This window comes from Benincasa hispida, chromosome 1 (assembly GCF_027475165.1).
Source record: "Benincasa hispida cultivar pf3 chromosome 1, pf3_genome.v1.1, whole genome shotgun sequence".
NCBI lineage: Eukaryota > Viridiplantae > Streptophyta > Magnoliopsida > Cucurbitales > Cucurbitaceae > Benincasa > Benincasa hispida.
The window spans coordinates 11,526,656-11,542,177 of record NC_143478.1 but is presented as its reverse complement, the minus strand read 5'-3'; the positions used below and the strand labels follow the sequence as shown (position 1 = coordinate 11,542,177).

Genomic DNA, 15,522 nt, shown 5'->3' with positions numbered 1-15,522 from the left:
AAATTAACTAGATCATTCATATAAAAATTAGATTGAACTAAAATAACATACCGAGAACTGTAGACTCGTCCAGCTAACTGAACGACATTTACATGTTGTAGCTATGGAGCCATTCTTGGAAATCGCTCCCAAGCCCATAGTTGCAAAAGTATTAGAGGCCAGCTATCTCACGAACTTCAGGTCTTGTTGTTTTGCATAGTTGTCTATACAACCATGCCAAACATAATCTACCCCAGGAATACCGCCCTGCATCATAGAGGTTAGCTAATAGTGGCAGGAACATCAAGTGAACAAAATGACTCATCATTTGTAGTATATATGCTCGCGCATATCTTATGACGGTTTTCTCGTTTGCATCATCTGTGAGCTCACGGAATTGTGTTCCTAACCATATCAAACTTAACCTTGATCATTTAATTTTGTCAGTATAGGGTCACACCGAGGTACCGTTGACAAACTTGTGACCAGTCATCATACATCACTCCGGTGACCGGCTCACCGTTAACAGGTAACCCCAACAACACTTGTATGTCTTGTAGAGTGATAGTGCACTCTTCAACAAACATATGAAATGTATGTGTCTTAGATTTCCATCTCTCGATCAAGGTTGTGATCAGATGTCAGTCCAACTGAATAAATCCCAATCTAGCAATCCCATAGAATCCAGATATACAGAGTAGCGATAGTATTCGAGGGTGGAGTGGGATAGTGGGTTGGACAACTGCCTCTCGACACCTACAAGATATTTCTCCAGTAGTACGATCTCGCCATACAAAAGATGATCGATGAATGGATTGGTCGTACAAAACATCGGGATCAATAGGTCCTGGGTTTAAAGCCATGATCTAAAAGGAAAAAAAATATTTATTTCTCAATTAAATAATGTACAACTTAATTAAAAGAATGATGTACAACTTTATGAATTATAATAAAAAAATTGATTATACAATAAAAATATCTACACTTAATTAAATATACATGATAAAAAAAAGTATTTATTTCTCAATTAAAAGAATAATGTACAACTTTATAAATTATAATAAAAAAATTGAATATACAATAAATGTGTATCATCTACACTTAATTAAATATACATGAAAAAAAAATTATTCCTCAATCCCTAACTGTCTGGAGCCCGTCTTAGTAACTAAGGACACATCTTTCGATTATGGCCTAACTGGTTACAAAATCCACATCATTGTCAAGTGACTGGTTCTGTCCAATCCATCTCGATATGATAACGTGAACTTTTTGGTCTACCAGGTTTTCTCAACAATAATGGATCAGCATATAAGACGGGCATATTAGGGTGCGTGATCCAGTAATCTTCATGCGATACAGGTTCAAATTGAGGAGAGTAACATTCAGCATACGTTGATAATTTAGAGTAGTCCTCGAGAAAGTCTTCGTAGTTCATGTTAAAACGTGAGCAAACTACCATAAAATGCGAGCATGGAACACCGAACGTTTGCCACTTGTTACATGAACAGTACCGCTCGGACCTGTTTAGCCTCAATATTTGAATATTTCCTCCTTTAGCATTGAGACTATGACGTCCAGTCTTCACATGAAACACACCTTCATATCGATCGTATGATTGTACTTCATGTTTACTAGATCTTGCAGCCCATTTATTTATTTTTCCATGTGCATACATGAATTTTTACTTCACTTTATTATAAAATATGCTTGAAACAAATTGGTAATAATATATATATATATATAATATTACCGGGTGTATTTATCTTGACGCTCCAAAGAATCCCTTATTTCTTCTCTTCTTTTCTTGAAATAATTCACGTACTTGAAGAATGTTATTTGAGCAAGAGCATTTATCGGCAACATTCGAGCTCCTTTGAGGACGCCATTTATGCACACTGATAGGTTTGTCGTCATCCATCCATATCTGAATCCTCCATCAGTGCTTGAGTCTATTGCTCTATACCAATGTCGTAAAAAAAAACTCAGACAGCTCCGATTTATTCCTTTGATATCTTCAATTGCTTTATTAAACTTTTGAATTTGAAACTAACACTCGGCACGATAAACATAATTTTTCAATGTATTAAATTTGTACTTTTTATTAAAGATGCTGACGATATGTTGTAAGCAGAAACGATGGTGACATTTTAGTTCCGTCCAACCATTTGCTGGATTGTTCACTGCTGCGATTATGCCAGCATGTTGATCTCAAATTAAACAAACCTCTTCATGTATTACAATTTCTCTCAAGTGTTTTAGGAACCATCTCCATGAGTCTGCAGACTTTTCATCTGCAATGGCAAATGCAAGTGGAAGAAGATGCCCGTTTGAATCAACTGATGTAGCAATCAACAATTTTTCTCGTTATTTTCCATATAAGTGGGTACAATCTATCTGGATTATCGGTCAACATTTATTAAAATTTTCTATACAAGGACCAAATGCCGAAAATAGGATAACATGGCCTTCAGTAAGCGTTTTTTTCACTCTCCATTCTACACGTGTTCTGGGATTGGTCTGCTTAACCATATACAACCACCTAGGTAGCCAACGTTTTTCTTTTGCCCTCCCATACCCTATGGTAAGGAACATGATATCCAAACTTTGATTGGATGTTGGATGCCACGCTGATAAATGGTTTTTCTCTTACAGCATCACAGAACTCTAGTGCAATCATTGATGAATCTAATTGCACATGACTTTGACTCAGTTATGAATAAAAACATGCATGTTGCTCATCATACTTAGTAATCTCGAACAAGTCATGCGATTTTTTCTTTATTGCACGAAGTCTCCATTTGCAACCTTCTTTCCCACTTCTTACACCGAATTGTCCAAATCGTCGGTATCGATTCCACAACCTCATATGGTACATGACATTTAATAGCAAAACATTTGACCGCGTGTTGTAGCATTTCTTTATCTTGACAAACCATCCCTTTATACAACTGAGTATTGTTAACGTCCACATGGGCTACAATTGGGTCATGTTCTTGAATGTTATCTAGTACATTCATATTCAAATTGTTGAATGTATCTGAAGGTAACTCATGTTCACGACCATAAAAATCCAACTCTTCAAATTCATCGTCCGTTTCTGTTCTGAAATCTCTATACTGATTGTTAGCCGCCATATCTTCATTATCACATGGCGATGCAACTGACTCCGGATCAGGATCAATACATTGAGTTGGATCTTCAAACAGACTAAATGGTGCATTCAAGTTTATATCAAGCTCTATCCTATTTACATTTACATACAAATGCACTAAATTCGACATTGACATCGCGATTGAGAATATCAAGTTCATAGCTTGTGCATTCGGAATAAGGAATGACATAAACTCATGGTTCTAGGTCAGGATGTTTATATATTATTTATAGCTGATTTGTTCTCATATCTACACTAGGTGACATCCCAACCATTTCAATGAATTGTTCAAATATAATTGTGCTAAAACCCCACTTGGTGGTTGGTCATAATCAACTCCATCAATACCATCAATCATATTACCATTTGTAAATAACATAAATCCCAAATATTTGTCCAAAAGACAAACATATATTACTAATTGTTCTACTAATTATCAAACTTAAACAAAAACAAATCACAATAAAAATCACAATAAGAAATATATTTAAAAAATCACAATAAAACATAACAATAAATTAAATTTTTTAAAACTATTTTTAAACATAATAATAAATTAAATTTTTTAAAACTATTTGTAAACATAACAATAAATTAAATTTTGTAAAACTATTTTTAAACATGACAATAAATTAAACTTTTCATAACTATTTTTAGACAACAATAAATTAAACTTTTTAAAACTATAGTCAAATTATTTTTTCAAAGTTAATACTAAAAAAACTATTTTTAAACCTAACAATAAATTAAAAAATTTTAAACTATTTTTAAACATAACAATAAATTAAACTTTTTATAACTATTTTTAGACATAACAATAAATTAAAATTTTTAAAACTATTTTTAAACATAACAATAAATTAAACATTTCAGAACTATTTTTAGACATAACAATAAATTAAACATTTCAGAACTATTTTTAGACATAACAATAAATTAAACTTTTTAAAACTATAGCCAAATTATTTTTCAAAGTTAATACTAAAAAAATTATTTTTAAACATACCAATAAATTAAAATTTTTAAAATTATTTTTAAACATAACAATAAATTATACTTTTTATAACTATTGTTAGATATAACAATAATTTTTTATTAAACTAAAAATATTAAGGTTTATGAAGATAAACTTTTTAAACATAACAATAAATTAAAGATTTTAAAACTATTTTTTCAAAGTTAATACTAAAAAAATCAAACATAATAAGAATTATATTTAAAAAATCACAATAAATTTGTATTAAACTAAAATACTAAAGCTTTTAAACTATAAACATCAAATTTTTAAACATAACAAAAAACTAAAATTTTTAACACTATAAACAACAAAGTTAATACTAAAGAAATCAAATATCATAAGAAATTTATTTAAAAAATCACAATAATTTTGTATTAAATGATAAATACCAGCTTTTTAAACATAACAATAAACTAAACTTTTTAAACTATACTAAACTTGTTAACTAAAAAACAATAATAAAATATAGAATATCATTAAAAAAAGACAAATAAATAAAATTACTTCTTGATCTTCAATTAAAAAATAATATTAAAAAATTAACATTATCATGGTAGACATCAATATAAGGAATAAAAATGATATATTTAGCATAAACAAATTTTAAAAACAAAAATCTACTAATAAATAAAAGTTAAAGTTTGAATCATAAATTTGACGGTAGTTCTTTTTTTTCCTTCAAAGTGACAACATTTCCCATTTTTTCCTGTTATTTGTTATCCGGCAACAACTACAAAATATATATATATATATATATAAATATATATATATATATATATATATTAAATCTAAAGAAAAAAATAATATAAGAACAAAAATAAAATTTATATTTATTCTTAAAAAATAAAAAATTAGTAGAATAACAAACAAATATAGTTTGTGATCAAGGGAGAAATGTGGGAATAATTTGTATCAAACGAAATAGAAAAAGAGAAATGGAAATGGAAAGAGGTAAAAAATGGGAGGAGATGGATTTAGTTTCTGATCCGCGAGGAGGAAGAAGGCAGAGGATTTCAAAAATGTGAGGATGGCAAAGGCAAAGACAAAGATGTGATCTGAGAATAGGAGGGGAGCTGTTTAAAATCACATAGGTCAAATGTTGACCACTCGACCCACGAGAGTTGAAAATTGAAAGCAGTAGTTGGGGAGGCATGACAGCACGACAGACGTTTAAAGCTGCCCATATTCGATCAGCAGCACAGGTTGGCAGTGGTGGATGGTACGAGACATAAGCTTATTGAGGGTTGAACTTTCGACTTATGTAGGTCGAATGTTCAACACTCGACAAGTCTCCATCGCTCGTCGAGTTCTCAATCCTCGACATCCACCATCGTCGAGTTCTCAACCCTTGACATCTACCTTCGTCGAATTCTCAACCCTCGACATCTACACATGTCAAATTCTCAACCCTCGACAAACGCCTCGAACACATAAAACTACCACAATTCTCTAATTAGTTTTAAAACAACCATATTTTCCTATCAAATCTACAATATGCAAATAAAAGATCCAAGAAAATTTGCTTTTATTGTTATTATTTATTTTTTTTATTATATATTTTATTATCATTATATGATATTTATCTATTTCCAAATGCGTATCCTTTTTTAAGATCTACTGTTATTGTTTGATTTATTGTTATTTATGTTTCATCCTCTATAGTTTCTTTACTTTCTTGCTTTATTCACAAATAAAAAAGCTAAACTATGTGTAAGAAAAATAGAGCAGAAAGCAACATACCATGGTGGAGGAATAAGGCTTCCTTATTTTTATTTTATTTATTTATTATTATTATTTTAAAAAAACTGTTTTTAAAGAAAATAGTTAGAAAAGAGTCGAAGAGGGATGAGATTAAAACTTAGGAAATTTAAGGAGAAAAGGCGTATATGGAAGTGAGAGAAAATAGGGGGAGGGAGTTCTAACGGGACTAACTCCCTCCTTAATTAAATTATTTATTAAATTCAAATAATTGAATAAATAAAATTTATATATATGCAATAACCAGCTTTATCATATATTATATATTAAACTATATGTTCTATCGAATATAACACATAACCTATAATTTTTAAATTGTATCAAATACAATATAATCTGTAGTTTGAATTTTCTCAATCAATCCTGGTATTTAATATAATCAAATCTATATAAATTTATTTATATGAATCTAATGCATACAATTAATATTTGAATCATATTCAAATATTTAATTCCTCTCAAATAAACTTTATATTATAATGTATAAAATACATTATACTAACTATATCACATATAATTAATTTTAATTAATTATATCATATATAATTAATCTCTTAATTAATTTGAACAATTAAAATTAATAAAAAATCAATTCTCAATAATCCCAGTTGAATTACAGGGGATCTTATGGACATGTAGATTGAAACCTTAATTAAATTATTTAACATCCATTAACTGTTGGTCACTCTACTAAAGACTGGCAATTGCACTCTTTACACTACAAATATATTTCTATGTCCATTGGATCGTAAGTACAACTAGATCAAAATTACCTTTTTGCCCCTATAGTTACATCTAACTCTTTAAGTACCATTGATCCCTCTAATAAACAATAAGTCATAGTCCAACTATGACCAAACCTTTCTCAAACCAAGTGTTCAAACCCCAGAATCAGCCCTCAAGGGAGCAATTTATCTACTTAAGGGAATGAGTGAATTTCGTCTTGTGTAGCTGTGTCCCATCTCCTCAATCAGACAAATTCCCAAAATAGTAAATATATTGAGTCGGCGAACTGACCACTCTCACCAATACAAATCAAAGGACTGCCTTTATAAGCAAGAGTTCACACTACCTATGGTCATCCTAATGAAATGTAAGTCTCTACTATTAATGACGTTACATAATGAGACTATTCATTTCGTGGTCCGGTCTTATACAAACTCTTTGTATAGGATACTCTCGCTCATATGTCTTTACATGAATGATCAGGATTAGATCATTTGTAGTACTTTACAACACTTTGTAGCAACTACAAAATGGGTCGTATCCGTAGTGTCACCAAGATCAGGTACCGTATCCGTAGTGTCACCAAGATCAGGTACCTAACCTTATCCATCTACTACAGACCATTTAGGTTATCATTTAAACATGATCCACCTGTATGTCTCTACATACATCTTTAAATTATATAAAATAACCTATGATCTTTGTTTATTGGATTGAGTTTATGCTCATAAAATAACAAATATTTTAATAATAACAATTTGTTTATACATAGTTTACAAACTACGAGAATACAAGAGAGATTTAGGACATCAATCCCAACAGAAGGATGAACTCTTGTGGAACTTTCTGAAATAGGCATCATTTACCTCTCTACTAGTCTATTACCTTTCATAAGGAACTAAAAAATCTGTAACTCGTTTAGAATGGTAGTCAGATGATACTTTATCTTGTTCATTGACTCATTGTTCAAAAAATGATTTTTTTTTAAAGAATATTTTCAATTCAAGATTTTAAAATTCGGTAACCGTTTTCTAAACAATTGTTATGGGGTGTCAATACCTTCTCATACACAAACGACTCCCGAATTCGATATTAGTTTTCGCAAACAGTGTTTATTATTATTTTATTAAAATTTTGTTTCCTTTACCTTTTTATTTTATTTTAAAATTAACTCATTTCAAGGATGCCAGAGTTTGCTATATTCCTTAACTATCCAAATGAAACCTTAGAATGTTGCCATACACCCTAATTTTTCTACAAATTACAAATACATAAAAATGGCAATCTTCGATTCAAAACTTTTACTTTATTTATTTTCAATCTTAAAAGCTAAATGCAAAATTTTTCATTTTGGCGATTGTATCCTTAGACAGAGGTCATTTCAGTGTCTCTTTTCCACTCTACAAACCATAAAAACAGAGGAAGTTAAAACAATTGAACTAGAAGCCTTCACCGAAAAAAATGGACAATGTTGAAAAAATATTCAATTTTTAGTTTTTTTTTTTTTTCCCTTCATCTTCTAGCTTTAGATATACTTTTAAGCTTGGAATTTGATTTATTTAAAAGTTAAAATCATCGCCTTATAATTAATCAATTGTTTAGAAAAGTTTTATTAAACTAAGGTGTTACCAAAATGTAACCCTAAATTTCAACTCATAATCATATGGACTAATTTGATAAGAAATAATTAATTGCATTGCCTCAATTAATTTGTAAAGATACTTGGCCATATTTCAAAACGATGTTTAAAATTCAGTAATTTCTCATTCATGCAATTATTTTCTGAAAGCTAAAAAAGGAAATGGGCAAGGAAATTCGGTTATGGAGGCAGTGGGAGGGACGAATACGGTTTCAGGAGGAATAGTGGGAGAGAATTTCGGTTGAGGCAGGGACCACTAGGAGCTGGTTAAATAGGACATCCGGAAACCGAAGGGGGTGAAGAAAAATAAGGAAGAGAGAATTCATGGAGAGATTTCTCAGCTCTCTCAAATTCCCACTGGGTACTTTTGTTCTAAGGAAGTAAGTATTCACATTATCTGCTTATTCATTCTTCTTTCGTTCGATTTTCTGTTTCTGTGGGAGTGTATCTGAGGAATAGGTCGAAGTTAGGACAGAGGGTCTTAACATTTTCATCCACCATGCAATTCAAATAATGACACTCGTACGACAAAGTGAGTGAAAACTTAGTTGAAGCCAACGATATTCACACTGAGGTGAGAATATATGTCGCAAACAATTCAACCAATGTGAATATAACTTAGGAAGTAAAGAATTTTCTAGTAGCAGCTTAGTAGAGCGTTACTACCATAATATATTCAGTTTATTGCTATTATGTTTAAGTCACATAAAATAATGAACTACCCATAATTTCTGTACGATTTCCAGAAATTATTAAAGAAAGGAACCCAATTAATAAAACTCTAAAAGATTTATTGAAGCTAAGCCATGACTCAAATAGCACAACTCCATATCAACCAAGGCATGAATAAGCCAGAGCTTTCTCCTCAATCAGCTCTTTTGCTGTCGCATCCATCTTGGCTCTTGAAAACTCATCAATCTTGAGCCCTGCAAATGCAATAGAGAAAGCCTTCAACATCCAGTTCCATTCTGGATTTGGATTGAGATAGACCAGTTTAATCCGTAAGCGAAATTTCTAATGTTATAAAGATTTATAGCATATTCTCATTCCTTCTAACTTTTATCCTTCATATTCCACGTTAAATGACCAGACAACTCTTGAGTCGCCAATTTCTAAAGTTCAGATATGAGCATACACGATCTATGTAAAATGTATTGTAAATTTTGGGCACGAAAACATAACTTTGAAACTATGAAGAGCGAAAAAAGAGTAAGGATGGAAGTTTAGAAATCAAAATATCGCGTCAATCTATTTCGCAGCTCCCTTGACCATTGATCCAGAAAGAAAGAAAGCTTACCCTGGACGATTGACCATTCTCCTTTCTCACATGTGACTGGAAAGGAGTAGATAAGGCCACGTTCTATACCATAAGAACCATCAGAATACACTCCCATGGAAACCCAAGTTCCCTAAATGAAGAATGCAACGAAGCAATTAAATGTCAGCCAAAAGTTGAATAGTAAAAATACCAATCATGATCAAATGCCATATGAAGATTAAGGATGAACCTTGGGGGTCCCCAGAACCCAGTTGCGTATATGATCACAAGCAGCACTGGCAGCAGACAGTGCACTTGATAGCTTTCGAGCCTTTATAATGGCAGCACCACGTTGCTGTACGGTGGTAATAAACTCAGTATTCAACCTTCAAAATGATTTAGAAATCGAAAGTTAGAACAGAAAACATCTCTTTGTGAAATTTTTCTTCCTGCTTTGGACAAAGTACTACTGAAGTAAATTTTCTTTTGAAGGAAAGAAGAGCAACCATCTTCTATAAGACATATAGATGCACGAAGACTTTATTAAACGTTTAAAGGATGTGGTCTGAAGTTGTTGTGTTACCATTGATCATCTGCAACCAATTCTCTAACTGATTTCTCTCCACTGCTAGTGGTGACTTTTGCATGATTGACGTCTGGATACTGTGTAGAAGAGTGGTTGCCCCAGATAATGACATTCTTCACATCACTAACATGCACATTTAGCCTCTGGGAGATTTGGCCTAATGCTCGATTATGATCCAATCGTGTAAGACACGTGACGTTCTTCTCGGGGATTGAAGGTGCAAACTCTTTTAAGATGAGAGCATTTGTGTTGGCTGGGTTGGCCACCACTAATACCTGTAGTTAATGCATTTCCTTCCGTAAAATTTAGTGAATGGAAATAAATATAGCTCTTAAAGCAATGTTGTAGTTATTGGCAATAAGAGTTCGTTTGTTAGCAGAGTTGCAAAGCAATGGGAGAGGGAGCATTGTCAGGTGGCAAATGCTAGGAACTGGTACTAGAATGTGCCTCTTTTCCCCCGGGCAAGGGGATTTGTATATTTTTCAGGAAAGATATATTAATTGCTTTTTTCCATACTATAAATAATGCTTAAGAAAATGTATCAATCAAGATTAATAATAAAATAAATAAAATAACCACCAGATAACTACCACAGATTCCAGAAAGCTGAAGGCTCCTTACCTTACAATCTGGAGCAGCATGCTGTTCCAAGGCTGAAGCCTGTGCTTTATAAATGGAGACATTTTTCGACATCATGTCCTTCCTTTCCATACCCTCCTTTCGAGGGAAACCACCAACCATGACTGCAATATTGACTTCCTTACAAGCTTCAACGGCATCAGTTGTAGCAACAACACCTGCTTGGGCATAGTACACGAAGTTCAAAACCCACGAAAGATTATTCCCCAAAGAAAGAAAGATATTACTAAAAACATACCCTTTAGTAGAGGAAAGGCAGCATCTATTAATTCCATTTTTACACCATTCAAAGCCTCAGCTGCAGGCTCAATATCGAGCATGTGCAGAATTACTGGCTGATCAGGGCCTAGCATGACCCCCCTTGCAATCATTGGAACAATTGCATAACCAATTTGCCCTGTACCACAAAGGGAAAGTAGAATTACTGGCTTAAATACAAGAACTACTTGTTGCCAAACTACTAGGAGATACATATCCATCTTGTAGTTACAGCAAATAGAAAAGGAAGGAATATCAACCAATGTTCTACTTTTCTAGCAATAAGATATTAAATTTCCTTTCGTTGTTCAAATTGTTGAGATACTTGGGGTATGTATTAAATGAAGAAATAAGATAAGAGAGAAAGAGAGGACCGACATCAACATCAATTTATGCACGTAAAGATTTCAAATTGAATGCAATTCAGCGAAACCAAATATTTCAAAATATGTATGCAAATTAAAAAATATTCATAAAAAATGAAATACATAACAAAATCAAACGTTTCGCAAAAAATTAGAAAATAAGGACCAAGAAAAGCAAACTGCAACTATCGCAAGCAGCCCCTAAACAATATCAACCATAATAGCTATACACGAAAGAAGATATGAAAAAGATAAAGAAAGAACTGATCATGCCTGCGGCTCCAGCGACTAAAACTCTCACTGGTTCCTTCTCCATGTTCACAAAACTCCACATATACCTAATGAGCTTCCAGAAAAACGCGATCGTAAACGAAACAACGAGAAATTTCTGAAAAAGTTCGATTTGCTCCATTTTTCTCTCAATAGAAAGAAGCCAAAAACAATTTAGGTTGACAATCAATACAAAACTCAGCTACCGCCTCCATAATATGAAGGAGGGCGTCATTCGCAGAGAAAGCAAAGAATCGGCGGACACAACCGACCCACGCCATACCAAAACCAGTCGACGTGCAAGGTAGAATCATGACGGTGTCCAGATTCCTAATACAGGAATCCGAATCTTCCGTTCTTTTGACAGATTAACGAAATCGACAGCGAAGAATGGAAATTATTCGATTCAGCGATGTGAAGTATACAGATACATCAAAACTTTCCTACATTATCACGCAACCCAAGCATACGCAAAAACTGCATAAAATTGAAAGAAACAAAAAACGGAAAGCAACGTAATGGTAGTGATAATACCAGCAGCACCAGTGACGAGGACTCTGAGAGGGTTTTTCGCCATTGTTGTGAAAGTGGACAGGAGGTCGATATACGCAAGTACTGTAGAAATAGGAAGATATATAATAACAGAATCGAAGAAAACGGTGGAGAGGGGAGAGGGGCATCAAGAGAAGCATTGCGGCAATCGAGGACATGGATAACTGTCAAGAGATCATGTGTCGCCATGCAAGATCAGATGTGAAGATAGGCATTTTATCAAGCACAAATTCTAGGAAATCGTTGGTGATTTTTAAAGATATCTCACGTATAGTTTTTTTTTAAAAAAAATACATAGTTTTATTCTTTTAAAAGTTTTTTTTTTAATTTCTTTTTTTGGTAAAGAGCATAATTTCTTTAAAAGTTAAATCTTTTTGTAAAGAGAAAAAAATTAATTTTAACTTTATACTTGAGTGATCTCATACATCACCTATCTTTATGCATCATTTAAAAAAAAGGAAAAAGCAAAATTTGTCACATGATAAATTATGATTGGACAATTGGGTGGGATGTACAAAAATAAGTGATGCTCGAGATGCATCTAAATATTTTTCTTTTAACTATGATTATATCGATTTAATCCCTAATTTTTTTAATTTTATCCAAGTAGGCTTAAATTTGAATGAGTGCTACTAATATATTTTTGCCCTTTTTAATTTTTTTCTATAAAAATATTTTTTTTCATATAAATAAGTTTGACATATGTATGAATATGAACTCATCATGGTTGCTCAAATTGATAATTTAAAAAAAAAAACTCCATCCCCATTTTTTTAAAATTTTATAAAAATTCGTATTTTTTTTAATATTATGATAATAGATGCTCATTAGATATTCATGCTTAATATCTATTGACCATGTATCATGCCCCTATTTGTCGAAGTGTTCTCTATATGTCTCGACATTACACATTATTAGTGTCTATGTAATTCACCTCTTACTTGTCAAATTGTCTATAAATAGTGGCATTTGGTGGACTTTGGGTAAATTCCATGAAAATTGGAGAAAGTGAAGAATTAACTCTTATTTTATATTTTGCTAATTTATTTTATTTTGTTTATTTATATATTATGTTTAATTTATTTTTATATTACATTATTATTATATTTATTTTAATATTACATTTTATTAGTATCTATGTTCTCGTTTTGCTCCTCATATTCATAAGGCATGAGTTTTATCGTTTTCCTCACTAAAGGTTGATCCTAAAGTGATGCTATGACAAATCTCACAAAATTAGAATTTGTCACCCTTGATATTAACAACGATAATTATTCGTCATTGGTACTTGATGCTAAAACCCACTAGATGCTATGAATCTTGGAGGGACTACTAAAGAAGGAAATACGGCATCCAATCAAAACAAAGCAAAAGCTATGATTTTCTTTCATCATCATCTCCACGAGGGATTGAAATATAGAGTATCTTACAATAAAAGATCCTCTTATCTTGTGAAAAAAATTGAAATAGATGTATGATCATCCAAAAAACAGTTATTCTTCCTAAAACTTGTTATGAGTGGATGCACTTAAAGCTACAAGATTTCAAATCAGTAAGTGATTACAACTCTGCATTATTTAAAATCATTTCGAAACTATTATTATATAGAGAGCAAATTATTGATGCTGATATGTTAGAGAAGACATTTTCTAAATTTTATTTCTCGAATATGCTTCTGCAACAATATCAAAAGAAGGGTTTTAATCAATATTCTGAACTAATTTCATGTCTTCTCATGATCAAACAATATAACGAGTTATTATTAAAAAAAACCATGAATATTGACCAACCGGAACGACACCATTTCTTGAAATGAATGTTATGAATTTTAATAATAATTGTGGTCGAGGTCGTGGTCGTGGTCGAGGTCGAGGTCATGACCGTGGCAAAGGAATAAATGATTATTATTTTCGTGATGGTCGTTATAATCATTTAAATTTCAAAAGAATCACACAAAATGATGATTAGAAAGGAAAAGCTCCACAAGATAAGAGTTCAAAAAGTGTTGAAAATAAATGCATTTGATGCGGAATGGCTGAGCATTGGTCACATACCTGTCGTATGTCAAAACACTTAGTTAATCTCTATCAAAATTCTTGAAAGAAAAAGAGAAAGAAAATTTTGCATAACAGGATAACGACATATTTGACCCATCCCATATAACAAATTTGGATGTGACAGGTTTCATTGAATCTCTTGAAGAGAAAATCTATAGAATTGATGGAATATCAAGTATTTCCTTTGACTTTGAAAATATACAATTTTAATATTATTTTTTTCATCTCCACGTTTTTATTTCCTCTTAGTAAATGTTAACCTTTGTTTATTCTAAATGTTATTTTTCTTATTGTAATTATTTTTTTTAAGAAGAAACCTGGATCATTTTCGTATGTTGGGTGACTAAAAAATGAGTATATAAGATTTATGTCTGGTAGACAGTGCAACTACACATACAATACTTACAAATAAAAAATATTTTTCCAAACTAACAATGTTGGAAGCAAAACTCAACAAAATATTAGGTTCTGCAAATATAGTTGAAGGGTTTGAAAAAACAAATATTATTTTGCCTGGAGGAACAAAATTTACAATTGACAATTGATTGTTCTCTAGTAGAAATCTACTTAATTTTAAAGATATACGTTGCAATGGTTATCATATTGAGTTTGATAGAAATAATAATATTGAGTATCTTTATATCATATCTATTGTCTCATATGAAAAATGTATACTAGAAGAGTTGCATGCTTTATCTTCTAGATTATATTATATTCATATATGAGTATTTGAAACATTGTAACAATGAATCTAAAGTTCATGAATCCAAACATATTTACAATTTGGCATGACTGATTCGGTCATCCAAGATCTATAATGATAAGAAGAATTATTGAGAATTCAAATGGGCACCTACTGAAGAGTCAAAAGATTATTCAATCTAATGAATTATCATGTGATGCTTGCTCTCAGGCAAATTAATCATTAGATCATCACCAGTCAAAGTGGGGACTGAATCACCTGCATTTTTAGAATGAATTCATAATGATATATGTGAATCTATTAACCCACCTTTCTTTCCTTAGGAATAGGCAAATAAAAAATTGCACTTCGCGGAATTCTCAACTCCAAATGGAACATTTAGATATTTTATGATATTAATAGAGGCATCTAGCAGATGGGCACACGTGTGCTTATTATCAAGTCGAAATCTTACATTTGCAAGATTACTTGTTCACGTCATTAAGTTAAGAACACAATTTCTTGATTATACAATTAAGACTATTCGTCTTAATAATGCTGGTGAATTTACATTTCAAACT

General features: G+C 31.7%; 1 protein-coding gene across 3 annotated transcripts; it reads right to left on the bottom strand.

The window, feature by feature from the left end:
• Positions 1-8,900: 8,900 nt before the first annotated feature.
• Positions 8,901-12,475, bottom strand: LOC120070819 (malate dehydrogenase-like). Of its 3 annotated transcripts, XM_039022707.2 has the most exons (8): positions 12,185-12,472; positions 11,654-11,718; positions 10,996-11,154; positions 10,740-10,915; positions 10,116-10,393; positions 9,783-9,918; positions 9,572-9,683; positions 8,901-9,200 (listed from the first exon to the last, which is right to left on the bottom strand). In XM_039022707.2, exons 1-8 carry the CDS (start codon positions 12,358-12,360, stop codon positions 9,106-9,108), a joined length of 1,197 nt encoding a protein of 398 aa, XP_038878635.1. In that variant the 5' UTR covers positions 12,361-12,472; the 3' UTR covers positions 8,901-9,105. The 3 variants fall into 3 exon arrangements, with proteins under 3 accessions (XP_038878635.1, XP_038878650.1, XP_038878642.1); XM_039022722.2 differs by lacking the exon at positions 11,654-11,718 and having other exon boundaries at positions 12,185-12,475; XM_039022714.2 differs by lacking the exon at positions 12,185-12,472 and having other exon boundaries at positions 11,654-11,951.
• Between the last annotated feature and the right edge of the window lie 3,047 nt (positions 12,476-15,522).

Excerpts from the sequence above, each read along its gene's own strand:
- LOC120070819 (XM_039022707.2), bottom strand. The coding sequence starts at position 12,360 with ATGTCCTCGATTGCCGCAATGCTTCTCTTGATGCCCCTCTCCCCTCTC. Across the intron at positions 10,394-10,739 it reads ATGCTGCTCCAGATTGTAAG|GTATTAGTGGTGGCCAACCC; the intron begins GTAAGGAGCCTT and ends CATTAACTACAG. Across the intron at positions 9,684-9,782 it reads GGGTTCTGGGGACCCCCAAG|GGAACTTGGGTTTCCATGGG; the intron begins GTTCATCCTTAA and ends TTCTTCATTTAG.